The 27,596-nt window shown below is 35.2% G+C and overlaps 1 protein-coding gene across 2 annotated transcripts in view; it reads left to right on the forward strand.

Moving 5' to 3' along the window:
* EFNA5 (ephrin A5) overlaps positions 1 to 27,596 on the forward strand; it is a 283,297-nt gene that overhangs the window by 222,417 nt on the left and 33,284 nt on the right. For both annotated transcript variants that reach the window (XM_072416111.1, XM_072416110.1), the window contains exon 2: positions 14,441 to 14,733. In XM_072416111.1, the coding sequence (XP_072272212.1) occupies positions 14,441 to 14,733 (293 nt within the window). The remainder of the gene's footprint in view (positions 1 to 14,440; positions 14,734 to 27,596) is intronic.

Here is a 27,596-nt window from a genome sequence, read left to right on the forward strand (position 1 = left end):
CATTTACTTATTTTTTTTATTTTGTGTTTCAGTGCACCAGGGTAATAGTCATAAGCATAGACTCCTTTAAAGGTCCACAGTCACTACTGCTCCAAAGATGAAACCTCATTTGTGGAAGTTGATGGTGGCCGTGGTAAAGTGGTCACATTATTTTATATGCTACCTTGTCGCTGTGCCTCTGTATAACCTATTTAAAGCCACATATCAGTAGTTTTTATGGGAGGTGTGCAATGATTAGGAAAGTTTGCTGTCAAAGCAAAATATTTTTTTTACATTGCCAACTACCCTTTTACAATTAATAGTCAGTAATTCACTTTATTAAATAGAAATATGTTACATAACTTTTCTATAACTTTTTATTTATCTCGTTAGCATTACACTACATGGGAATGTTCTTTTATTTGAAAACAAAGCCATAAAGGACTTTTCAGAGAAGTTTGTTGCACAGTGTATTGTTGGGTTTTTAATTGATCACTATGGGAGCATTAATGGCTGAGACAATATGGAGAATATTGAAGGATATAAGAATACAAATGCTTTTTACTTTTACTAATAGGGTCATAATGGAGCACATGCTATAGATTTGTACAATCAAGCTGGGTTCAGTGTCCCTCTAGTATTGAATGTGGTTTTGCTGATAATAGGAAAATTTCCTGTTGTAAATTAGGAATTCCACAAGACCATTATTTTAAGATTAATGACTTGAAGATATTTAGAACATCATGTCTGTGAGTTTTTATAGATAACTATAAAAACAGCTTTTCAGTTAAAAGACAAATACCTTCTAGCTCATCAAATGTTGGATTTAGTAAATTATTTAAAAATGCCAACTCACTTATTATTACAGTTAATAATTTATGTGTCTGAGCTAAAGTGATTTGATTTGGGTAAAGAGAGTCATAGGCCTATACCCAGACCAGAGGTTTCATTTAAAAGGGAAACGGTATGATTGTGGTTGAAGGCAGCCATTGACTGAGACTAATTTTTTCAGGTAGTACAAAGCAGATTTAAATACAGATTTGAAACTTGGATGGATGAAGAAAGAGCAAAGTCAGCACCCATCTTTTAATAAATGGCTATACCGCCAGCAGACCCCCTACTGTCACATCTGCATGTGAGCTACAGTGTAATTTAGCCGTTGGGAGATTTCTTAAAGCATAGACTGTCAAATACAATTTCACAGTTTACAGAACTAGTACCTGGTTATTGGTCATTGTTCTTCATTCTAAATCAGAGGCTAGACATTTTTTTGCATTACCTGCTGAAGTTGGGCTGTGCCACATTTTTTTAAGTTTTGGTTCTGAGAACACTCCAGACATGTCAATCAATAGTCAGATTGCGTTTTTAAATATGGCAATGCAGAATGCAAAGGTAAAATTTGCTTCAAAATAAGTTAAAAAGTAATTACACCAAAACTATTTATTGGGATTGATAGAATACATACCATTTATACTTCAAAGTTAGGTCAGGTAAAGTTACGTCAGTATAGTCTTCCCCAGTTGGCATTTTTCCTATACTTGTCTTTATTTTTTGCCAAAATTCTCTATTTTTTTTATCCCTAGATACTTCATGTTTGTTTTACTTGGCCTTTAAAAATTAAATCACAAATGGTCTCAGTATTTGTATAAAATATTGTAAGCCAGAAGGAGCAGTATATATATATATATTTTTTTTTTTTACCAAGGGCAGCATTTTAAATGTTGCTGCTTTAAACTATTTCCATCAAATAACCATTTGATGTATAATTCTGGTTCTTGCTGCAAAGAGACAGAAATGTTCTCCTTTCCCATCAAGTGAAATTCCCACTGCAGAGTGTGATCGATACGCAGGTAGAGGCAGCAATTGGAGGGATTAAAGCCATAGGCATAGGGGAAGATGAACACCAGTCTAACCACCCGAGGATCAATGCGACGCCATGTCACACAGCATGAAGGTGCCCCTCAGTTCACAATCTCACTTTATCATCCTCGTGTCTGGCCCAGCTCTGCCCAGAGAAGCTTTTCAGACCAGACAACTGCCGCACTTCTGAGACAGTTACAGAACAAAGATCCTTAAAGATCAGAATAGGGGTCACCCATGTTTACTTTGAAATAATGTTCTTTTTTTAAATGCAGAATGCTTTAAAACTCAGTCTATGGCCTCAGAGAACTGATCTTTCTTATATGATATTCCATACATAGGGATATCGGGAAAGGATACAAAGAACACAGCAGTGACTACAATGAGGCAAATGTAACACACAGGGATTATAAAAAACAATATTATTTCCTTTTACAGTGCTAAAGTGAGCTGTTATTTCATAGATGACAGATCCAATGTGAGTTATAATGAACTTTCCATTTTCTTAATAATCACAGAGCACCTGGGAATTCTAATATTTTTTAGAATGCTTCTATCACTTAAAAAGAGAAATGTAAGTGCATACTAGAGATTTTTTTTTACAAATGAAATACATATTTTCAGAGCTTATCTGCTTCCTATTATCTCCTATATATGTGCCACAGGTGATTCTTGAATCCTTTGCAGCTCTTGCAAAAATGTAATACAGATGCAGTAATCAGTTTAAATCAAATAATATTCAGTTAGATTTTTGTATAGTTCATTGTAAAGTATATCTAGAATTTTGGGATAGAATCCTGGCAGAGTGCTATGCTCCTAAGTGGATGTGTTTGGACCAGGTCCAGCAGCAACATCTCAAGAGACATGTATGTAAGATGCCTAAACTATCTCAATAGATGTACGCAGTTTGATGCTTTACAGACCAGGCAGTCACAAGCACTTACATCAAAGACTTTTACAATGATCTTCTTTCTTTTTGACAAATATTTATGAGCTGTTTAACCTACGTGTCTTATTGGTTCCCATCATCAGCTGTTTTACGTCAAAAATCAATTGTTAACATGGCACAAAAATACACATTGGTAAACATTCACCTATGACGCTTTAACATTGAAAAATTCAAAACAGATAGGGGTTGATGTGTAGGAAAGAGAGTAACAAGAGATTGTGGAAAGTTCACTTAACTTTTCGGAGGCCATTCTGAGTCATTTTAGGGATGGAAGATTGAAGTTCACTCACAGTTGACAGGATTCTGAATGGGTCATTACCTTGAGTGACATAGTCTATCTCCTTGATGAATGCCTTCCACTCAACAGAAAAAAACATTGAGCACAAGTAAAGTGCCTGCAGGTGTCCAGAATATGGGGCACTAGAGAAAATCTAGCGTTTAGGGTCAAATTTTAGAGGGGTTTAATATTACAAACTAATGGATTAGAATGATTGATCAATTAAATAGTTTTAAAATCTACTTTTGGTGTGCCTGTTTTTTAAATATCTCCACATTGCTGTCCTGCAGTGAAAATTTATAATTAGGTTAGCCATCCTTTGACAATCTCCTGCATATGCTGATGCTGCTTTCTGCTATGCTGATTTTTTTTAATAAAATGAGTGTGCCCAACTCATCATTTTGACAGATTAGTTTCAACTGTTTCATCTCTACAAAAGGAAATATATGGGTCCATGTGAGGGAAAACTTCACAATCTGAAAATAAAACAGCAGGACAGGAAGCTAAGAGTTCTAAACTTTATATACAGTATTATCAGCCTGCAACCAAACTTTACAACAGCCACTGGTATATTGAGTTTCTAAAATAGAATCAATTTATTTTTTTTATTAAAACGCTCAAAAGACCATAAAACATCTCACTCTAAATCAGTTGCATTTCCCTGTTTACTTGTATAGAATGTAGGTGCAAAGATTCTTGGAAGATGTCTATTGAATCTATATAACTGGTAAATAAGTGTTAGAGCTTGGTTTAGAGCCTCCCTACATTCCTTCCTTTTTTTAGAGTTATCATTCAGTACAAAAAGTATCCGCACATTTGGATCATTCATATGCTTGTTAAAGTCATGAATAACAGCTTTTTGGCTGGACTATAAATCGGCATCTATGCAGCAGTAGCCATTTATCTTCAAATTTTTAGCACAATGTTATGCAACAAAATGCTGACCTATAATTTCTAATAATTGACATATTCCATGTCTATTGATTCATTCATGTCTAGTTGAAGAATTAAGGTTTACAGTAAGAGTTAGAGGTAAAAATAAAGTGTAAGGCCAAGGATAGAGCATTAACGTTAAAGGGTTAGGCTTGGGTTAAAGGTTAGTTAATTATTTTCAAGGCTAGGTATAGGTTAAAAAATAATAATTTCTAGGTTCATGAAATGAACATGGTTACTGTGTCTGATAAAACACTAGGCACGTGATAGGGAGTCTTACCTACTGAGGGTGACATGTTACTAATTTACAAATACGGTACTCCAGTTGCACTGATGACTCGTAGCAAAATGTTTAAATGTAAATCAGTCAAAATTCGATGTAGTGTTTACTCTGATTAATGAAATCTTTACCTGAAGTAACATCTGGACAAATTTAAATGTGGCTGGAGTTATGATCTCGGAAAGTATCCCCAAACACTAAATTAACTCGAAAATATCAATACAATTTGACCTGTTAGCTTGGAAGGAAGGAAATCTGACCTCTGTTTCTGTCCACATAGTCCTATCTAGTTTAGATTCACCTTGGAGCTGAGTTACTGCAAACTCTTGTTTGACACAGTAATTCCAAGTCTGAACTCTTTTTACTGAACTAACCTAATTTTATTCGACTGTGTAATTATGATGGAAGTCAGCCAATCCAAGGCAGTCGTTTTGGGCACAACCTTTGTGGAGTTTTGTTCCACTAGACTGGGTGAAAAAGGAAGGTTACAAATAATAAGCTTCTCTGGCTGATTTGTAATGAACTAGTTATAAATGGCCCTTTGCTTTCATTGCTGCAGCCTGAGATTACAAAACAGCTTTAACTAAATGCATGCAACCACATCTTATTTTGATCAGCTTTAGTGGAGCTATGGCGTGTAATTATCATAATCTAACAATTAGCCTGGCATCCTTTTTCAGTGTTTAATTACCCTGATAAACTATAATTGAATAGAGGACTTAACAAGAAGAAGAAGTAAAAAAAACATTTCTGTCTGCTCAGGTAGGACCACTGCATCATTGTCTCTAAACAGCTCAGTGGTGTTGTTGCAGACAACTGCGTGTTGCCTATTACTTCCTCTGTTTTACATTCTAGCTGGATTTCATCATCAGTCCTTGACCTTGACTATTAATCTTAGTGTTAGTGAAGCCTCGGCACAATGCTCAGGTTGTAGCATATGTGCAAATCAAACTAGGAAGAACAAACAGATTTAAATTTGCATGTAATGAGGGTAATGTACCAAGCCGTGTGCAAGTTCGTGATTATTTTAGCTTCTAGCTTATTTACAAGTCTTCATTTTTTATTAGTCCTGATCCTGATATTCATTTCACTATTAGTAGCTTTGTATAACATTACCTTCCATTTTATTGACAGAAGTTGATTGTACTGTTGATGATTATTTCTTATTCGTTTTAGTTATTCAGGTATTTTGTAGCAGAATTATGTTTTGTTCCCTTATCCAGAGCTAGTAATTGAAGTTGGCATTTGAAAATCATTTGGGAATATCAAATTAAACTGAGGTATGACAAAGAAACACGTGACTGTCATAAAACTGGTCTGTGGCTATCATCACCAACGTTCTATTGTCTTCTACGTGGCTATGTTCTACCCTTTTGGAAATAGTGTCATAGGTTAACAAATACCATATATCTAAGCATTTTTAGAAAAAAAAACCTAGTTTCCTGCTTGATGTTTTTAATTGATTGTAGCATTAAGAGGTTTCCAGGAAACCTTTAGTTAATAGTAGTTCAGGGCATTGTTATCATTTGATTTACTGGTCCTTGGTTTCTAGCACAAGCCAAAATTACATGGCCACAAAATATGCTTACAAAATAATTGTATCAGAAATACTGTAGTATTGTGATCACATGGCCATAAATGTGTCAAGCTCAAATTGTTCATCCTAAACCGGATTTAAACCAAATCACGTCCACAACATCTCACCCAGTGGTTATTACAGATAAAGGCTCCACTGCAGAAATATGCAACAAAAAGAGATGTACACCTGCATTACGGTGGCTCTTTTTCCTCTTCGGTAGCACTCTTTCCTTTGCAACACTAAGGGTCCACTTTTATATCTCAGCCAGGGTGTACTGACTGTGTGAAGTTTGTAAATTATCGCAGTGTTTGTGTGGGTTTTCTCACACATCCCAGAAACATACAGTTAGGTTATTTGGCTTTCCCCATAAATTTCCCTTAGGCTGAATTTTTAGGATATGACTATGGAAGAGACATTAGATTGTGAGCCCCTGCAATGCACAATTATTGACATGACTATGGACCGCATAATATATTGAACCTAAATACAAGACATTACTATGGTATATCACAGATGGCCATTCAAAGACCTATTGTATTAATCTGAACTAACAAGAGTTTACAATACCATCTTTAGGAAGTTCTACAGATCCACTATTCCAATTCAAACCTGGTTGGGAGAAAGCAGATCCCAGCTGTCAGGAGCTCTCTGGAATAAACTGAAAAAGATAAGGAATAATTGAAAACAAACATTTCAAAGCTGCAAAAATCTGTTGCATTAGCTGAAGATCTCTTCCAGTGTGGGCATAAATTATTACTTTGAACAAAGTTTCGTCCATTACAAATTGCATTCACTGTCATGATTATAATCAGGTGCCTTTTACAAACCAACATTTATAGGGAATATATGCAAATAGATTTAAATATTTAAATCTGACTATACTATTCATAATGCAAGCAACACGACAATTGTAAAACCACATTAATTCAAGCCTTTCAAAATTCTGTGATATGCAATTTTGTAGTCAAGTGTTGTAAAAAATAGTTAACCAAGGTTTTTATTCCCGTCTGTTGGTAACAATGGAGATTCAGCATGCGCCATAACAGATTTATTATAACTTAGAAGACACACAGCAAACAAATGAAATTAATGTATAGAAATGCTCATTTGAAAGATGTCAAGAAATCTGCATATATTCATTATTTTATAAATTGAGACCCGTTGAAAAAAACCCTCATTGAGTTAGAATCACTACATTTTTATTAAACTGATGTGTTTAATAAAAGCGTGAGTTTTATACGACTTCTTCCTTTGTGACAAAAATTCCACTTTTTTTTTTATATAATACAGTCGTAAACAAGTGCCTGCCTAATCATTTACATATAGATGAGGTCTTTTCAAGTGAGCTAATAATTATTTATAATCTCAAAGGAACTGATGCACACTTTTAGATACCACTTGCATATTGCTTAGTTGTTCTAGTCATATAATCAAATGGCATTAAAATACCTCAAGAAACTCATCATTGGGATGTGTTCCTGTGGTGTAAAGTTTGCTTAAGCGAATCTAAAATGTTCTTTGGTTGTTTTTTTTTTTTATGTAATCAAACCATGCTACCCACATTCATACTGAGTAGCTTGAAAGCATCATTTAACAGGCAGCCTGAGATGGCATACACATGGGCATCTGTGTATGTAAATGAGTAACTGTGCATTGCGCTGCATGTGGAAATCACCAAGGGTCACTTATTAAGAGCATTAAAGCAAACTGGACACAGAGAAGTACATTGAATTGTTAACATAAGTTTCAAATTAATGTTGTGCAAGATGATAAGATGACAATGTACAAGGTACTATAAAACAGAAATGTTTGCAATAAAAATTACTAATTTTAAATAGTGCATCAAAACCCTAATGTGTAAATATACCTAATATGCATAAATAAATATACTTATATACATAAAGTGGCATAAGCGTGCTTTATATGAATGCAAGGCAACACATGTAATCTGGGACTGACTACAAGCTTCTCCAGGTCTATATTCATATGCATGTGTGTCGGCAGATTCTGGCACCATGAATATTATGTGTGCTCTATTCAATATTATGCTTTTATTGTTTTATGTGCTTGTTTAAGAAAAGAAACAATATGGATAAATAATGAATTAATAAATTGTTGCCTGATTGCATGTGTAAAATTTTAGTGGTGTTAAAACTTTACAGCATGTGCAATCATAAATATATCCGATTCAGAGCATCATAAATATTTTAACTGTATTCTAAATGGAAATATTTTTTTTGTAATAGAAAGATAAAATTCGATGATTTCATTCTATTTGAAGCACATTCTTTACTTTTATAATTCATTACAATGACTCATCCTAGCTAAACGAAAAAAATGTTTTTTTTAATTACAAAATCTCTGCTCTCCTTCTTTTAGAAGGTGAGTACTAGTAATATCACACATGTATTGGGGATTTGTATGTTCAATTTAATTAGTTTAAGATTAGCATTGATCAATAGCTTGGTACCCTAGGGTATACTAAGCTTGCAACCGTAGTAAATAAAGCCAAGAGAGTTTAATAGTTGGCTAACCCAAAACTTTTTTTCTTTTCTTTAATGAAAAGAGCCTGGTGGGCTGCCAGTCTCTGGCTTCTATCTGCATTGAAAATGTCAATGAATAAACAGAAGTTTAAAAATTGAAGTTGAAGTATGGGACATCCGGGTAGATTTGGGTTCTACTTCCTTTGCACATTTTATACTCATCCCTTAGAAATTCAACACTAAAATGGGATCCATTTACAATAATCACAATGTTTGTGCAGAGCCAGAAACCCATTACTCCCTGGTGATGATATTTCACCAATAAGTCCCCAAGATATATACAACATGGCAAATATTTTACCAGTAACTTACCTCCCAAGAACCAAGTTATTATTTTAAGGAGGAGTGACACTTTATATGAGATAACTTTGACCTCATGAATTCATGCTGATAAAACCACAAATATCATCTTACCATTAGGATGTATTATCTAGGCCTGTGATTATTTTACTAAGCACCTCATTTAAATGATTTAGCTTCCTATTAGTCATAATTAGTTTTTGATTATTTTCTTTAGACATATTATTCATATCATATTCATACTGTGTTCTGCTGAGAAATATTCCAGAAATCAATGGCATCAAATTTCTTGGGGGTAAAAGACCATTTACAAGTATGTGAAAAAGAAAAGTACAGTGGCCACAAGTTATTTCTAAGTATATGGGAGCACTCACCTGATTGCATACAGAGTTCCTAGCACTTACTTGCAAGTAGATCCTCACCAAGTTTTGAATCACTTTCAGTGGGTTATATTCATTAAATAATTCACCTAGGACAAGACCAGATTACTAGCAAGGGAACCTGAACAGGTGCAATAGCAGCTGTAACCCTTTTTTAAGATTATCAGCCTGTTTTGCCTAATTTATTAGGTTATAAGGCTGTCCAGTCACTTCTACCTCTAAGTTGCATGCCAGCACACCCTCTTGGCCTTCTCTGGCTGGCACAAGGAGAATGAATTCTAATTCACAGTTGAAAACCTGCCTGGGGCATTGTTTGATCTGTTGTTGGCTCTTTATTAAAATACTCCAGCTGTGAAACAGTTACTGACACACTGTTAATGCTAATATAACATCAAGGCATGGAGTCTTGATCTTTTTGATTTAGTTGCAAAAAAACAAAAAATAAAAAGCAGTGGCAGGATCTCTTTGTAATGCCCTTAGTAGCAACAGTAGTAAAGACATGCTTATATAGAGTTCACTTAATGCCCTTCACTTTATACTAGCAGCTAAGTTGTGCATTTGACATTACAACTTTGATGAGCGGAGGTAACTAAGATGAATTGCCTGGTGCAGGTTTTGTCAAACTTATTGTGACATATACACAGCAGTGTGTTCTAGACTCATGACATGTACCATTTGTCACTCTAGCTCAACTTTGATAAATGTCTTCAAGGTCCTTTTCTTTCTTTAGCAGGGAGATGACATAGTAAAGTAAGTGACATGTCTAGCACAACCCAAAAGTGACTGGTATATACAGTGCATATTTTTATGATCAGGTATTATTATTACTTCTGTTGTTGTCCATTTTGTCTCTAAAAAAACGAAAAGTCATCAATTTGCAAGTTTCAGTATCCAGCTACAATGTAAAGTTTTTCTGCTGTTAACCTGATTGTGGTTAGCATCTTATACCGTGTGACCACCTTACAATCCCTGCAACCAATATATTACTCCCTTAGTGGTTATCTATTATAGCTGCTTATGTATTCCAGAATAGAGATTAAAAAAACTGAGGACTTTAATTTCTGTGAATGTTTAGTAAATGTCAGGAGATTTGGGTGAATTCTGTATTTTTTGGGGAAATGCTGTAAAGTCAATGAAAAGGGGATATTCAGGTGGCTTTTGCTGGTTTTAAAGGTATAATTGGAGAGTCAATGATAGCTCAAACCTCAGGGAGGTTACTAACTATGAACTGGAGTTCACAAATCTCCTTGAGCCAGTCAGAGAGCTTGAAGGCTTTACATTTCACCATGCTTTGTTGCTTGCTACAAAGAATGTACATCTTAATTGCATTGCCTTTGTGCATTGGCTTGCAGTAACCCACAACATATTGCAATGTACTGCAATAGAAAAGTGTGATTTGGATATTAAACTATTCGGGACATGCTTCTGTGTGATAAAACTAACCTTTATTACTACTACTTTTTTTACAAATATTTAACAAATAATGGTGTTTTGATTATTTCTATGACAGTTATTAACTCATCATGCAAGTTACAGAGAAAATGACTTGTGGATACTTGCTTGTATATTTGATTGATGATATTATGAACTTAGCATTAGGGAAACTTTTCTTTTTTGTGCTTAAAGCAGCTGTAGTGGTAAAGGTCAAAAGCTTAACATCCATGTGTTGCCGATTTCCACCTGTGGTTGGAGGAAATTCAAAACTTCCTTTTATTGGTCTTCTATATCATTTAAAGCTTTCAGGGCTGCCATTTAAAAAAATAATAATAATTTTAAGCTGTGATAATTTCGAGTCTGAATAAATTGTAACCACTGGCAATGCCATGGTATTTATTATACTAAAATGCACATCATGGACTGGAAAATTCACCAATGCACCCCATACTCATTTAGATAAAAGAAGAACCCCAGCCAGCTCATCTGTTTCACAGCATTGGTACTCCTAAATTAAACCTGACCCTTGGTAATGTTTGTAACTTTCTTGTGTAGCTCCAAATCTTTCTAGATGGTGATTTTTGGTTAGTGACTCACCACCATGTGACAACACTGCCTAGCCATCTGTTAGACACAGTGTTGCATCTTGATAGAGAGAAAAGAGAAAATCTGATACACAAATGTACACTGTAATTTAGCCCTGGCAGGGGAAAGAAGAAAGTGAATCATGCAGTTGTGAAGGGAGAAGCAATTAGGTGGACCTGAACAAAACCATGGTTTACTTTAAGCTCTGATCTCTGAGATGCTCAGGGCTCAGTAATTCTAAAATTATTCTCTTTACAGGAGATTGTTAATTTGAGTTTAACAATCTCTTTTCACTATCTGTTCTGAATGTGGTTCTCGGATTTTCTACGGGATTCCCAGAATTGTAGAATTGGGCAGTTTGGCAGATGGTAAAAGTGATTAACTGGCTTTTATTCTATTAGGGATCACCTATTGTATCCACAAATATCTGCTGTTAGAAACTTTAAAATGATTTAGAAAAAAAAACTTATCAACGCATATTTTACTGAGGTTTGCTTCATTATACTTTATTACGCCTGGTACAGATCAAAAACATCCTTGTTTTAAAACAAATCAGATGTGTTTGTACTTGTTTAGACATCTCGCTAGCCCATGAGTCTTGTAATATGGATTCTTGATTTGTACAATTTAAATAAACAATGCATATAATAGCAGTTATCAAGAGTGTGAAAGACACCCGGCACCCTTTTGAATTGAAGGAGTACCAAAGAAGACATTATACAGTTTTACACATGTCAACTTTCAAACTGAAACATTCCATGACCCCTTTTCACTCTTTGTTTATACTTCAGCTTCATCACTGTGACTGCTGCTGGAAGAAGATCAATTAGTTGATAGCAAGGGAGGTCAGTGAGCAAGGGTTATTGTATCATCAATATAATGTGATAGATTGAGCAGCTCCTGTGAAGTATGCATTACACATAATATATAATTCTTGGTTTCGCTGGTTTCTCTAATAAGCTTTCTATTTCATCAATCTAAAGCTGATGTTTTGTAGACATTATACTATTTTAAGGATAGTAAACATAGATTGTGCTTTATCACTGTGTAAACTATGAACTTTTAAGTGGACCTTTTATTAGAATAAATGATAAAGGATATACATCTTGCAGGAAAGTTTACTACGCATTAATGAATGAAATGAACAGAATGACTTCAGAGCAAATTATTTATACCAGCTCCCACAGCTGTCCTGACAGAGAGCACTGACATATCAGCTGAAAGCATGTAATGAGTGAACTGCTATCATTCACACACTCCGGGTCACAATGTGTAATAAAGATGCTTCTTTGGTGGGCATACCTCTCCGTATTGGAAAAAAAAAAACAGAATCTTAGTGTTATGTACTTGATTAAATTAGATTACATGTTACACCCCATGCTATTTTACAATGAACATTGTCATTTTGCAAAGCCATACCACCACAGGGTTAAATATTACTAGGACTGGTCTGTAAAATTATAAGAACAATATAGGGGAAGTGACTATACTATTCTTAACATGGCAATGTTTCTGGATCTTACCTCTCCTATAGTCAGAGAATTAGGACTAGTCTGTACTACTATCCGGGGAAAGCGGGAGTCCATATTTCAAAGTCATGTTACTAACTATCTATTGGAAGAACTTGAAATCTAACGTCCCTAACATGGTCTGAGGCTTATTTTAGCAAGGAAAGCCAATTAATCTACCAGTAATATTTTTTAAAAATATTTTGTCTAAAATATAAATAAGCAAAATAATGTTATATCTCAACAGCCCTATAATTGGAGTTCTCCAAGTCAGTAACTGTGGCCTTATCATTTAAATTTTAAATGAAAGGGTGTAAAAAAAAATCAAATGTATTGTGTAACAAAAAAAACTTTAATATTACAATAAAAGTGATATCCTTTAGAGACTACTACAAATAGTTTTTTTCCCCCCCAAAAGAACTATGCGTAACTTTTACTAGTCATCCTTTAGAAGACAGACAGAATTGCAGAGCTTTCAGACTGAATATGATAATAATTGTCAGCTACATTTGCTATTTGTTATGATTCGAAGAAAAATCAATATCACGTAACAAAGACAACAAACTGTTTCTTGTAGACCTTTAAATATAGGATCATGCATTCCTCAGAAATGTGTCTTCAGTTAAATCGGTTTCATACAGTTTTTGTCATTACAAAGGGAAGGGTGGGATTTAAGTTTCACTTCTAATTTATTATTCAGAGCACATCGGTGTCAGATGTCACCAGACTGACACTTGCAAATTCTCTAGTATTGCATGTCTGAAAATGCTTTATAATAATTAAAGAGAAAACCCATTTGGGCTAGACTTCCTAGGGCTACAACTATCATCTGGCTCTTGTTCAGAGCTGTCAGGTTAGCACGAGCGCTATTAATTCATATCCCAGAATCCTTTTATCATAAAACTGCAGATTCTTTTCTGTGTAGTTTGGCAGCCAAACTGCACTGCTTTTACGTTTCTTGTAAATGCTGTACCGGGCTTTGTATATGTCTTAAAAATTTGTGCCAGCAAAGTGTAACTAAATAAATATGGCTGTCCTGATGTAATAAATCATAGCAAATAGAAGCTGGCTCATTGCTGTGAATATGTTATGAAATATTCAATAATTTTTGAGTGCCTTGCTGTAAAATAAAAAAAAAACACATTTCTTCTTTGTAAATCATTAACACTAATTTACATTAATAATGACATAATTGCTGTTGGTATATTAATAGTACGCATAATAATAATTTTTATCATCGAGTGTAGTAAAAAAATAAAAAAAGTCTGATACTTGAAACTGGAGTCATTTTTCCAAAAACTTTATTTATTTATTACTGTTTTTTAATTTCAGTGGCAAAAATACATCAATAAGGCTAATGAGAAGCTGTTTTTTCATAGAATAGGTCAAGGATAGTTAAAATGATCTTCTGTAACCTTTAGGAGCCATTTAAAGTACATTACACCATTATGAAATGTAATTTCACCTTCTCTTTGTTTGACAATTCATTCTGCTAAAATCTTCAAAGCTTTGCTGAAAGTAGGGGGGGAGGGGCTGTAAATGAGAACCTTTGATTATGCTCATCTATAGCTATTACCACTGTAGTAATATGAGCACCAATATATGTATGTATGTGCAGAGAACACCCATTCCTTTGCAGCTTTATAGGGGAGGTTGAGCCCTATCTGGCCTTGAGCTCTGAGAAGAGGCACCCCCTCAGTGCTACTGGTGTTTTTGACCCTAACTTATTTTTATTTTAGGAAGCAATATTGATTTTTCTGTATTATCTACATACTGTGTATAGAAACGTAACCATTCACACCTAACATGGTTTCCTTTTCTTTTCTCTGGTAGGTTCATAAGGGGTGACTATCACATTGAGGTCTGTATCAACGACTATTTAGATGTATTCTGCCCTCATTATGAAGACTCTGTGCCTGAAGATAAAACTGAACGATACGTTTTGTTCATGGTGAACTATGATGGCTACAGCTCCTGTGATCACACATCCAAAGGCTTCAAAAGATGGGAGTGCAATCGGCCCCACTCCTCCAATGGGCCTCTAAAGTTTTCAGAGAAATTCCAACTCTTCACTCCCTTTTCGTTAGGATTTGAATTTAGACCGGGAAGAGAATATTACTATATATGTGAGTACATCTTGAGATTTTTAAATGAACAATATCTTCACAATGCTTCTATAGAAAATATGTTTACTAAAATGTGGTATAATAAGCTTAATATGCTTATATACTGTGTATGAGTCTTATGTGTGTGATTGATTCAGGAAGTTACTCCACCGTAACCTGAAATTCAAGTTTTATCGTAATAAATCTAAGATTAATAATTCATTTGTTTTGGTCTGCTAGCTTGCAGGAATGCTCTATTGCTTTTGTAGTCCTTCTTTTCCAGTGCAGCCCTACAGGTAAACACCCTTAAGAACAGATGAATAAAATGTCATCTCCCAACCCCTCTAATGTACGCTAAGACAGTGTTTTGCTTAAACTTTTTAACGTGAGGGAACCCCTGGAAATAAGTTTCAGGCCTTCAGGAAACCTAACTATAGTTGCTATATCCACAGCTCACAGTACATTAGCTTGGTGGTCAGTAAGAAGAACCCATCTCTCCACCACATTGCCCACTTTCCTCTTTCCAAAGCAGTTGTCTTCTATTGGGTATACATCTTTCATTCATTATTCTTTTCAGGTGCTGCCCAACCCTTCTTAGTATCTTACTATAGAATTTAATGTGACCATATGTGAATGGAATGGCCTTTTTAAGTATATCTCCAAGCCTCAATGAGAACATTTCTGAACAGAAGATGTAAACACTGAGACCACTGTTGCCAGAATAGGTTAAAGCCATTCCCAATGCCTCCTCTATTTCTGTAGAGGATATATTAAATATATCATTTAAATTTGTAGCTGTAACTGAAAATGAATATGACATAATGCTTGAAAGAAATATTTTTACTAACTCTTCTATACTGAAAAATATTGTATTCTGCTAAAGATGAATGTGGACTACTCCAATCCCACCCCAGATCACAGATTGCTGCTTAGTTTTTGTGACTCTGGTTTCTTCATAAACTGCAGCTTTTGCTAAGGTTTTCAATCTCTCTATCTAGCTATGTAATCTTATCCCATCCTGTGTATAAAGAAATGCAGTTAGGGTATATAGTGAGGTAACAGCTATTTAAACAGTGCCAGAAAGTAATATTGGCTTTTCACTTTCAGTATGTCTGAAACACTTGAAGTAACATTTTTATAGGAAATATACATTACAATTCTCTAGCATATGGTTTTTGTTCCCCACACTTATAAACAGACTTTTTCCTCCTTAAACTCTAGTATAAAAATGGACCATTGAGACAAAATTTTATTTACTGACTACAAAAACAGTTAAGTAGTAGGAAAAACAGATTGTGCAAATGTGATTTCACTACTGTAAATAAAATAAGCTTTAGGGACCAAGGAAGGATGTGTTAATGTGTTACAATGGAATCACTGCAAATTTGGATATTAATGAATGTAGACTTGGCAGAATATAACAGAATTCCACTTGAAATAAAAGATATTGTGTATATTGTCCACATTTTATTGTTGTTTATTTGTTTAATTCTGTACAATTGATAGAGTAATTATTTATATAGCAGATTCAATGTCTTGCTTAGTGAAGTGTTTAGAATAAATATAGCAAACCTGATTATTAAAAAATATAAAGAATTGAAAATTGTATTTAAAACACAATGTAGTATAAAATAATATTGCCTAAAAAGAGTTGAAATGCATTTAAAGTAAAACATTCTCCATACAATAAAAGGTCTACTTCTGTAACCGTCCCCACCTCATCTTCAACAGCCCACTTACAGATTGTAAACTTTATTGGGGGAGCGCCTCTCCTTTTTTGTTTCATTGGTCCTGATTTACCAAAGTTCTCCAAGGATGGAGAAAATACACTTTTATCAGTGAAGCTGGCTGATCCAGCAATCCTGGAATGGAATTGCTAAAAGTCGTTCGCTATTAGCAAATGTTTTCAATTATGTACCAGATCCATTCCAGGTTTGCTGAATCACCTAGCTTCACTGATGAATGTGTATCCTCTCCAGCCTTGGAGAACCTTAATTAATCAGGACCATTGTTTGTACTTATCTATCTATAATGCAGATTTGACATCTGCAGCCCCTAAATATTGTACAGCGCTTTGTAACATGTTGCACTTTATAAATAAAGGACAATAATAATAATTTTACATTTTGACTGTTGGCTATCAATTTATTTTAAAGCACTTAAGGAAAATTGGCAATGATGTAAAAGTGTTGTTTCTTTCTGTTCTATTTTGCATGGATTCCCATGCATAATACAATTGTCTTATGGTATTACTAAAATCTAAAATAAACTGTGATCTAAGCTGTTTTAAAAAACCTATAGATAATATAAATTGATATAAAAATGTGTGCTTTCATTCAAACCTGGTAGCTTAATAGAGTTCTATTGACTAACTTGATAGGTTATAGTAATGTAATATATTTCGGCCTTTGTTTTCCTCAAAAGTATAGCCTCCGGTATTGACCTGGGAACTCTACAATTATATTCAGTATTCTGATTGATAACATGCCATCTCATTACCAAGCAGGAGGCCTTTTCATCTACTTGTCTAACATGACATTGGTGACCCATAGCACTGTGGAGTCGAAGGACAGGAGTTTCCTTGTCACTGCTACTCCAAGGATGAGACATGGTGAAAAGGTTAACTGAGAAGATGATATAAACATCAAGTCAAGGTGTTGGGTAGCTGAACTAACATGTTTGGTTTATTGCTTCCCAAGCATAGATAACTTTCTGCATAGCTTGTGAAAATGTAATTTTCTCAATGAAGAAACACTGTTAATATGAGTTTGATACCATTGGTTAAATGATAGCTATTTACTAATACCAGGCTTATTCATGAAGGACATCTGTGAATTTCACAGTGCAGTTACCTGTAAGAAACCATCAGATTTTAGTTTCAGATAGTAAAAGCAATGAACAGGGAACTCTGAATGTAAAATAAGAGTTTCTGCACTTTGCATTCTCTGATCCAAAAGATCATGCTACAGCTTGTGATAATCAAATGATATCACTATTTATTATTATTATTAATATTAAACAATATTTATGTACCCCCAACAAATTACACTGCGCTGTACAATAAATAGGGGTTGCAAATGACAGACAGATACAGACAGTGACACAGGAGGAGCAGAGGACACTGCCTTGAAGAGCTTACAATCTAAGAGATGGGAAAGCAGAACACATGAGATGAGTATTACAACACACACACACAGATAATAAAACCAGAAGAAGATTAGGATGTCAATGCTGAGTAGGAAGTGAAGGTAGATTTGCTTTCACTAAATATATACTAAATATTTTTTTGTATAGAGCTAAGGTCCTGGGTCTGTGATGTAAAACAACCTAATAAATAATCAGCAGTGCCTCCGAGAAAGTAGACAATAAAGCCATGCAATGGATAGAGTTGTCTGCAAATGAATTGTATTCTGTATTGTATTGTTTTCTGGATTCCTGGAGCTGATAACGTAATATGTAAAATATATTCAATTGGTGGGGAAAGCACAAATCCAGAATATATGACGCATACTCATCAAGCTCATCCAGTAAGGGTGAGTAGTACTAAGTGTAGTATGTAGTGCTATAACCAAACCTTTCTTCAAATCTTTGGAAACTTTTATTCAAAGACAGCAGTGTTTTAGATGATCTGCAGATATATTGTTAAAGAACTTGAGGCACTGCCTCAAATAAAACTGCATTTACCGTATTTTCCGGTGTATAAGGCGACTGGGCATAAAAGACGACCCCCCACTCTAACCAATTAGTTGGGGGTCATGTTATACGCCCAGTATTGTACTGTTCCTTCTGCCTGTCAGATCTCACTATTGTGCGAGAACTGAGAGGCAGAAGGAACAGTACAGTACTAGTTCTAAGGAATGAATGGACGCGTTCCTTTAATGAATGGGCGTGTTCCAGAGAAGAGCCAATCCAGGCTCTCCACTGGAAAGCCAATCCAGGCTCATGTCCTCCTGTGCAGGCTCGCGTTGCTGCACAGGAGGACTCGCGCAAGCTGCACAGGGCGCCGGAAGCAAGCTGCAGGTAAGTATTGGTACCCGGCGTATAAGACGACCCCCGACTTTGGCACAGATTTTTCGGGGTTAAAAAGTTGTCTTATACGCCGGAAAATACGGTATTGGTTTTTTTTTTTAGAAGGAATTTACGACAAAACTAGATACAGCTTAGACACAAATACAATTTATATGTTCTATTTAACATAAATTTTTCATCTTTTGACATGGAATCCAGAATTATTTTAGAATTTTGGATAGTTTTTCAATTGGTTTATGCTTACATTGAGGGAAGAATTCTTTAAAAGGACTTAACAAAGCAAAAACACCTGTGTTTCTAGTTCTTTAGAGAAGAAGTTGCCATTCTTTGTCTGAGAATGCAGTCTGAGACAGTAAAGCCACATCTGCATCATTGCCTTGGTATTAGTATGTAACACTTCAGTGGAGAAATGACAGCTTCTACACAAACCTAATCACACAGGTGTTTTGCTTTAAAAAGGAGTCCCTTTATAATGATTTTAATTAGTGCTGACTTATTAGAGTGGGATATAACTGGATGTCTTTACATATGTTCCAGTTTAGCTCATAAATCCCTCCTGTGATCTTCCAGATGGAAGTCTACTTTCCTCTAACACTGGCACCTGTGAAAAACGCTGTCAATTTCCTTTGGTATTAGAAATTAGGATAATTAGGCAAATTATGTTGTTTGGTTAAGCCCTGTGTTTCTAAAACATCCCCTCATACACATCATACACTAAAAAATCTGACATGGGAAGCAAGATCTGATACTGGCCTAAGTGAGGGAATTGAATTGACCCTAAAGTTTATGTAAAACCAAAACTTGTTCTTAGTGTGGTATAAATTAGATGGGTGGAGGAACCCCTGTCAGTTTATATTTTGATGCCTGTGCCTTTGTGGTACACTAGAAAGGTTTAGAAATATATACAGTTAGGGCAGTAACCTTTTTACACAGTTGTCTGCAGAGCAATAAAGTAGGGTTTTTAATCCTGAGGACAAGTGGGAAATTAAAGTATGCTTCCATACTCCCAAAGGATATATCATCAGCTGAATCCTTAAGTTTATAGTTGACCCAAGGTCAAATATATATTTAATATGATATGTGCAAATGGACTAGGTAATGTGTAACACTTGCAAATACTCAATACCTCTCATTTAACATTATACTTCCTGACTGACTTCATTCCAGGAGGTCATTAACATCTTAGCTTTGTCTTCATCCAGGGTAACCATTTACTACCTAGACCAAGCCCTGGCTTAAAGCTATATAAAATCATGTAAATCTTGAGTATTCAGCCACCCATTTGTGCAACCATTGTTCTAGCTGCATCCAGGAGAGTCTTTAACCTGCAGTTCATTTCAGTAATATAACATTATAGTGAACTGAGCTGGGAGCGTAGGTGTAGATAATCCTACCATGACTAATGTTCAAGAGATATATATAGCTATAGCTCGGTTAATTCAACATGCCACAAAGATTCTAAAATTAAGATATAGGTGTCGAGTGGACCGAACTTTTAAATGTGTGCTACATTGTATAGTACAAGATCATGAAGAAAAGAGAATTATAGGACAGATAGGTTCAGAATAAAATCAGTCTACTAGTATATTAATCACATATCAGTATTGCTTAGCTTGCACATATATCAAACTCTAAATAAAATGAATTAAGCTGGGCTACAGAAACCTTGATCATTAAACAACAAGCACATTAGAGGCTTTCACCACCATCTTATGTTATAGTAATGGACTGTCTCATTTTATCTTTAAAGGGACTAAGTCAAATTGAGGCTGGCATCAACAAATCGTGAATGCCTCCCAACCTAATAATGTGTTTGCTTTCTGGCCAATGTAAGTCTTTGATAGCTGATATACGTTTATATCAAATATACCACAATGTTCGGGTTAACCTTACATGAGTGTTCATTAAACCTCAAAATAACAGAGCAAGAATGATGATGCATAAAGTCCACTTATAATATATTTTCTAGTTTGGGATTTAGTTCTATTTATTTTGTCAAGGTACAGTAAGTCTTTGTGAAATTTTCATTTCTCACCAACTTATTTCTTGACTTCAAATAGATGAAGGTTTTATTTTCTCACCTTCTGGGATCTCCTTAGCACTAAGAGCAGTGTAGTACATCAGAAAGTCTTGATCAGCCGAACTCCAGTCTAAACATTAGATGCTCAAGGGCAGTGTTTCTCAACCAGGGTTCCTCTAGTGGATATTAGTAGTTCTTTGAACAAAAAGCAAATTGTGCCTCTCAGATCCGTTTTAAGTGATCCGCCAATATTGTAATTATAGTGGGGTTCCCTGAAGGCCTGAAAGTTATTTCAAGGGGTTCCTCATGTTAAAGAGGTTGAGACTGCACTAGAGTGCACAACAAGGAACCCTACTTAAGGAACCTTGGTTTTAAAAGCTGGTTTGTTGTTCAGCTTGAAGAAGTTCAGCGGAATGACTCAAGAAGTGTATTGTTATAAACGTACAATATGTTTTGGGTTCAATGCCTTTGAGGGCTCAAAAATTATGGGGTCACTTTAGTAACCTAAGAACATATTGTAAATTGAACTCTTTAGAATTTTTCCAAAGCTGTTAAATCTCCTAACATTTGATCCACACATAATCTTGTGGTCCACTGCTGGGACACTGGATTTTTCCAATAACCCTTCACATATCTATTGTAACCTGTAATAAATGCAAATCAGTGAGAAGAGACAAAGAGCATAGCAGAGATGCAGGAGATTGGTATTTATGGTTGTGTCAAATTTTGAAGAGTCTCAAGCTGGTTTTTCTTCATTACAGTGTTCTTAGAGGTAGAGGAGAGGAATATTGACTTTACTCTTCACTGAGGCAACACTTATTAGCAACTTTATTTTTCAAGGCATTCACTTTATGTCTGCACAAAAGCAGCATAAAAAGAACATCTTGACTTAAGAGGTGATGATTTAATATCTAACTGCTACTCTTTTGATTGATAGATTCTCCCACCCCTAAAATGATGAGATGCAGTTTCTCTTATAGAAAAGCTTCCCTTATCCTGGTGTAATTTCCATTGCCAAATATTCCTAGTAGATTTCACAAATTAATTGTCATGTAGGTTGATAAAAGAGGTTGCTCTGCTAAATAAAAACAACCTAGTTTTGTAGCAGAAGATCTGTATTGCAAATGTCTGGACAGCAGTAAAAATCAATTAGAGGCTTACACTTGTCTTGGTTGGTGGTGTTCTTTAAGTTTAACATTGCCCATTCTTTTTCACTTGATAAAATAATATAAATGATTAAAATAGACCTATGCAGGGTTCGCTTTTATTTTGTGAAACTCTTTTAATGTTAAAGTATTAATAAGATATGTGAGAATGAGATTATGATGAGAGTGAGTAATCTACAAAGTACCACAATACTCTGCTAATATTATTTTGTTACAATTCACTTTTGAAAAACATATTCACATTGAGGAACCAAGGAAAATAGGTTTTACTGTAAATGAAATTATTAACACAGGGCAAACTTGATTGAATGCAACCGTGAATATGTTCATTTTGTATAAAATAAGTATCTATGGATTCAGCTCGCTCTGTAAGCCAATTCAATTAAGTCAATTTGTAGAATATAATTAGCTTAGTCCAAGCTAGTAAGATGAATGGTTAGATAAATACTTCACTTATTAGCTGTTTTCCAGATTTAGACTAAATAATGTAGCAGTTTTAATATACATTCTGCTTTAGCTTAAAAAAATAATAATAAATACAGCAGTTTTATGTCTAGAAAGTGCAACAGGGATGGCTAAGTAAATAATGTAATATAATACAGGCAGTGCAAAGGCACAAAGCAAGAACTGCATTTTGACAAGCAGATCAAGTGTATCAGATGGGCTCAATGAGCCTGTCACACGGTGTGCTTGGGATTTTTATAGCTTTTAACCCTTACAGGAATAGTTTTCCCAAATACTTTTGCAACATTGCATTAAGGTATTCTGGACTGTAAAACAAGTATTATTGGATTTCTAACAAAGGTATGTTTACAGAATAGAAAACAAAGATCTTAGAATGCTTACAACCATTTTTTGTTTGTTTAAAAAAAAAAAAAAAAAGAGGACTTATTCCACTTTTTCATTGCAGTCTGTGTTGACCCCGAATAGACTCATCCTCTCTACTTGTCCCAATAGAAAAACATTTTTATTCCAAATCTAAGAGCTACAGAAAGAGCCTCCTAAATGGCTATCCACAAGTACCTGGCACTTCTGGGACTTATTTCCCTCCTGACCATCCAAGCAAGCTTCCAGAACACATTTCTGCAAGGTTCGCTTTTTATTTTCCTATATCTCTAAAGCAATGACTATCCATATTGCACAAAAAAATGTTTTTCTTCTCTATGTGTTGCTGTTGGAGTTTCCCTCCCTTCATTCCTTTGGGACATTCTGAAAGAATTCTTCCAATGGGGCCTGGGAGCCATAGATACAAAAAGCGGCCATAGATACACTTTTTCTCTTTTTGTAATATGTATCTTTTCTGTTATGCACTTTGTAGTGGAGCTCTCTCAGTATATGTTTTCCAATTTCCTTCCACACTTCAAAAACATACTGATAGGTAATTCATCAGCTTGCACCTTAGACTGGATGTATCATGCAGCACCATGTATGAATGGGATATAAGTCTTTTACCACTTCTCGGAAATGGAGCTGGTTTGAATGTTAATCTTTCTATAAAATGTGTGCACACAACAAGGCCATTATTTCAGCTTTTTTATAGATTCTGCAGAGTCAAACCAATTAAGAAAAAGCTTCTCACTCTCTCCCTGGTATGATTGTGGGATTGATTTCTGCAAGTTTCCACCCTGTACCCCTGATCTGATCATTAAAAGTTGGATTCCTTCTCTTTGTTTTAAACAACAAGATGAATGGATACAGAGTTTGGAACTATTTGCTGGAAGACAAGTCTCCGGCAGTCCTTAAGACATTTAAAGCTTTGATGAACTAGTGCTCTAATTTAGTCTAGTGGGGCAAGCTCCTAAAAATTGGCCTGCCCTCAATGTCAATACATACACTTCTTGATGTGTGGTGGCTACTGGTCTTGCATTGTAAGTTATCATTTTTGGCAAGAGGGATGGTCACACATCTAGAAAAGAGTTACTGATTCTATGGGACCAGACATCAGTACTGACATTGGTGGAGAGAATGCTTATAGGATTGTAAATTAAGGATAAAAATATTATCTGTTATATCCTCCCTGGGCTAAATGAGCATTGTGTGTCCTGCATAAGCAGGATGAGGTTATCATCAATTTGACATTTTTAAGCTGGCTAGAATTCTGCTCTAAACAGCCAGTGGGTTACTCCTCAATGGACGCCATAGAAAAATATTTTTTTTGGTAAATTTTAACAATAATGTTGTTAGAACTGAATAAGATGTAACATGTTTACTGCAATTTTTAGTACATTAACACCAAATTTGTATTCAAATCTTTAGATGTGAATCATTTATTTCATCTTTAAATTTTCCTTCCATTTTCTAGTCCATTTCATAAAAATGTTAAAAAATATTTCTATGAATATCTTTTTTGTATATTTATAATGGTCTTGCTCAAATATGCATAAGATAGTTATCATTTTCTTCATGCTGATGAGCCAAACCATGAAAGGGCGAGACACTAGTGCCTTTACAATAGGAGATGTATTCAGTGCAACATGGAACACTGAGCAAATGTTAAAAAAAGAAAGCTTTCGACAGGCATTTAGAATAAATTAGTTGTAGACCATTGACTCAATGCCATCCATGGGTTTTTTTGCTTTTTATGCCTCTCTAACTCATCAAAAAGAGTTTATATATGTGTATACACATGACACAGGAAAAACAAACTTCAATCTACACCTACTGTGTTGAACACACATTATAACACATTACAATGTACAACTATAAACAGAAATTTCATAGCTTTGAGCACAAACGCTTAATCAAAATAAAAATCTTTTGCTATTTATTTCCTAATTTTAACTAGATGTACCTTTTGGTTTCAGCCATGTAAACAATTGTAGAATTTAAAATAAACTTGTTGTTTGTCCATAAAGAGGAAACCAGCAGGATGTCATTAATATTGGACTCAGTAGTTAATACTTATCTTTCAATTGCTCTCCTGTCCTTTTTTGTGCATGCTAAGAGCAAGGAGAAGCCCTGTAAAAGCCCCATTTTGCAAACTCTTACATAAGACTGAGGATTTTTTTTGACCCCTTGTGAACGCAATATGTGCCTCAATGACCAGTCACCAAGCACTAGCGATATCTAAAGGGGATAAATTAGATGCTCTTGATACCCAAAAGTTCTGGATACTTATCTTCTCTCTTCTCTAACGGATAAAGGGAGTTATGGAGGGTCAGTGAAGTAAAGATGTGTATTAGCTGTTGTGGGCTGCTTAAAGTGAACCTGTGTGTTTTTTTTTTTGTACTGCATGTTACACACTCAAGTACAGACTCAAAGGAGGAAATTCCTTAAGTTGGTTAGTTCCTTCATTGAGAGTAATTGATATAATATAAATACCCAGTTGAAATACATATTTGTGTTACATTTTGTTTTATTTTCTATAGTTGTTGTCAGCCAATCTTAATATTCATAATTTCATAGTCAACCAGATGACAACCTTGGTTCAACTTTGCTGCTTCTGAAGTTGTATATCTACACCCAGTCTGCTCATTGGACAAAAAATTAAAGATAAATAAATTAAAGATGGCCTTCCTCTTTTCTGATAAATAACACAATGTCCAATCCAGGACAAATACACCTATAAGTCTAGTGAATCACGTGCTGTACTTCTCTACCCTGCCGTTTTTTTGCTAAATATCTCATGACGCAATACCACCTTTGACCTCCCCTTCCTGCTTCTACTGATAATATAACTGCATGATATCGCACAGGACTTGTAGGCATAGCACAGAGAAAATAATAGTCAAGGTCCACTTGAAGATCCATCACTTTGGTCATTGATCAGAGCAGTGACCCAGGAAGCTGTAATGTTCGACCAGGATATAATAGAGTTGATTAATACAAACATCCTGGCTATGTAGCATGACAGAAGTTTATGTGAGCCACATGACTGGCTGAACAGACATGCAAATCCTTAGACAGCTAAAACATACATTTTTATTTTATCTGTTTTCCTGCAGTTCCACTTTAACTAATATGGAACATAGAGCAGTACATGTTAGTTGCACGCTGACAGACACTTTGTGAAATGCATACTATCTATTCAGGCCTCTGTTTTTGTTCTGTCTGTCTCATTTCTGACATGAAAGTCAGAAGGATTTCAAATATTTTTTTAAATTTGTGTTAAACCGTGTCTAGCCAGTCCAGAACAACAAATGAGCCTGAGTCTTATATTACCCATCAACGTAGTCTAAATGTATTGTTGATATGCATGCAGATGTTATTATTTCAAAGCGATCGTATATAGGATTACTGGCACGTTAAATTGCACCTGTGGTAGCTTTGGTTTAAGGAATGCAGCCATATGATATGACACGGAACCTTACTTTATGATAGCCTTTGTGCGCCGAAGCAAAACAGTATAAATTAGTCTGTGTCACGTCCGTGCATTAAAACTGGAATTAGTAATCTATATTAATCATAACTATTTTTCCAAGTTTAATAACAAGCAACAAGAGTGGCTGCCAAATAGCTTTCTGGAAGACATTTTTTCCTCCACACTGTCATGAGCAACAAAATGGTTATTGGACCCCTTAGATAAAGATTAACAGTTCCAACAATTCATTTGAGAAAGAACATATTTTACTGTTGTATCCAGTGGAGTGCTGGGGTTCACTGCAGACTTGATTTGTTGTTTCTCAGATAAAATTATACAGCTGAGACATGAGACAATGAAATTCATTTTTTCAAAAGCTGAGAGGTTAATCAACTAAACCTTCCGTGGCTGAGATCAAAACCAAACACAATTTGTTCTGTAGCAGCATTCTTAAAGGGCCCCTGCCAAAATAGATCCATTGGTGCAGCTATTACTTACTTCTCCTAAAATTTACTTTTACATGGTTATAATTCTGATCCACTGAATAAAATGATTTTTTGCCTTCCCTGTAACTCCTTTGCAGATCAGACAGGGACAGAGAGCCTATTATGCATACTCATTCCAGGTATATGATTTGGAAACCAAGATGGTCAGATCACCACTGCTGCCACCAAACTAGCATTTATTTTCAGAAAGCAGACAAGATGATAGCCAATGTATCTCTTTCATGGCGGGCATGCTTTATGTGGTCTACATTTACTGCACTTGATTGTTGGCAATGAACTTGTGGTCTTTGGACAGCTGACTTGTTAACATACTATAGTAATACAAAGGAATATATCAGTATGCCTGTTGAACGATCACTGAACGACCGTACACACGATAGATGGTCAACGATCGTCGTCCAATCCGATCCGCCGGTCCGGTCGTTCATTTCCAACTACTATCCTCGTTCGTCTGCGTCGTTGGTTACTTTTTTTACAAACGATTTTTGGCCAATCGGTCGTTCGCCGTTTGTTCGTCGTTCATTTCCAACGATAAAAATTGGACGTGTGTACGCAGCTTTACTTTATTTTACTTTGCACTGTATGTGTCATAGAAAGAAAAATACAGAATAAATCAAGTGCACCTCTTCTAGAATTTGCATCTGTAATTATTAACTTAACACAAGTGTACAAAATTAACTCAAAGCTAGGACCTTGTGCATCATATGACTCTGTAATCCGGTCAAACACACAGAGCTATCATACATTTTTAACTTACCTTTAATAAAAAAAAGCCATTTTGCTGAAGAGTACATGAATCAGTTTATAAATGGCTATTTCTCTACTGGTGCTGCAGAACTTCATCCATCGGATGGCTGAGTCGA

Source organism: Pyxicephalus adspersus, chromosome 6, assembly GCF_032062135.1.
Source record: "Pyxicephalus adspersus chromosome 6, UCB_Pads_2.0, whole genome shotgun sequence".
NCBI lineage: Eukaryota > Metazoa > Chordata > Amphibia > Anura > Pyxicephalidae > Pyxicephalus > Pyxicephalus adspersus.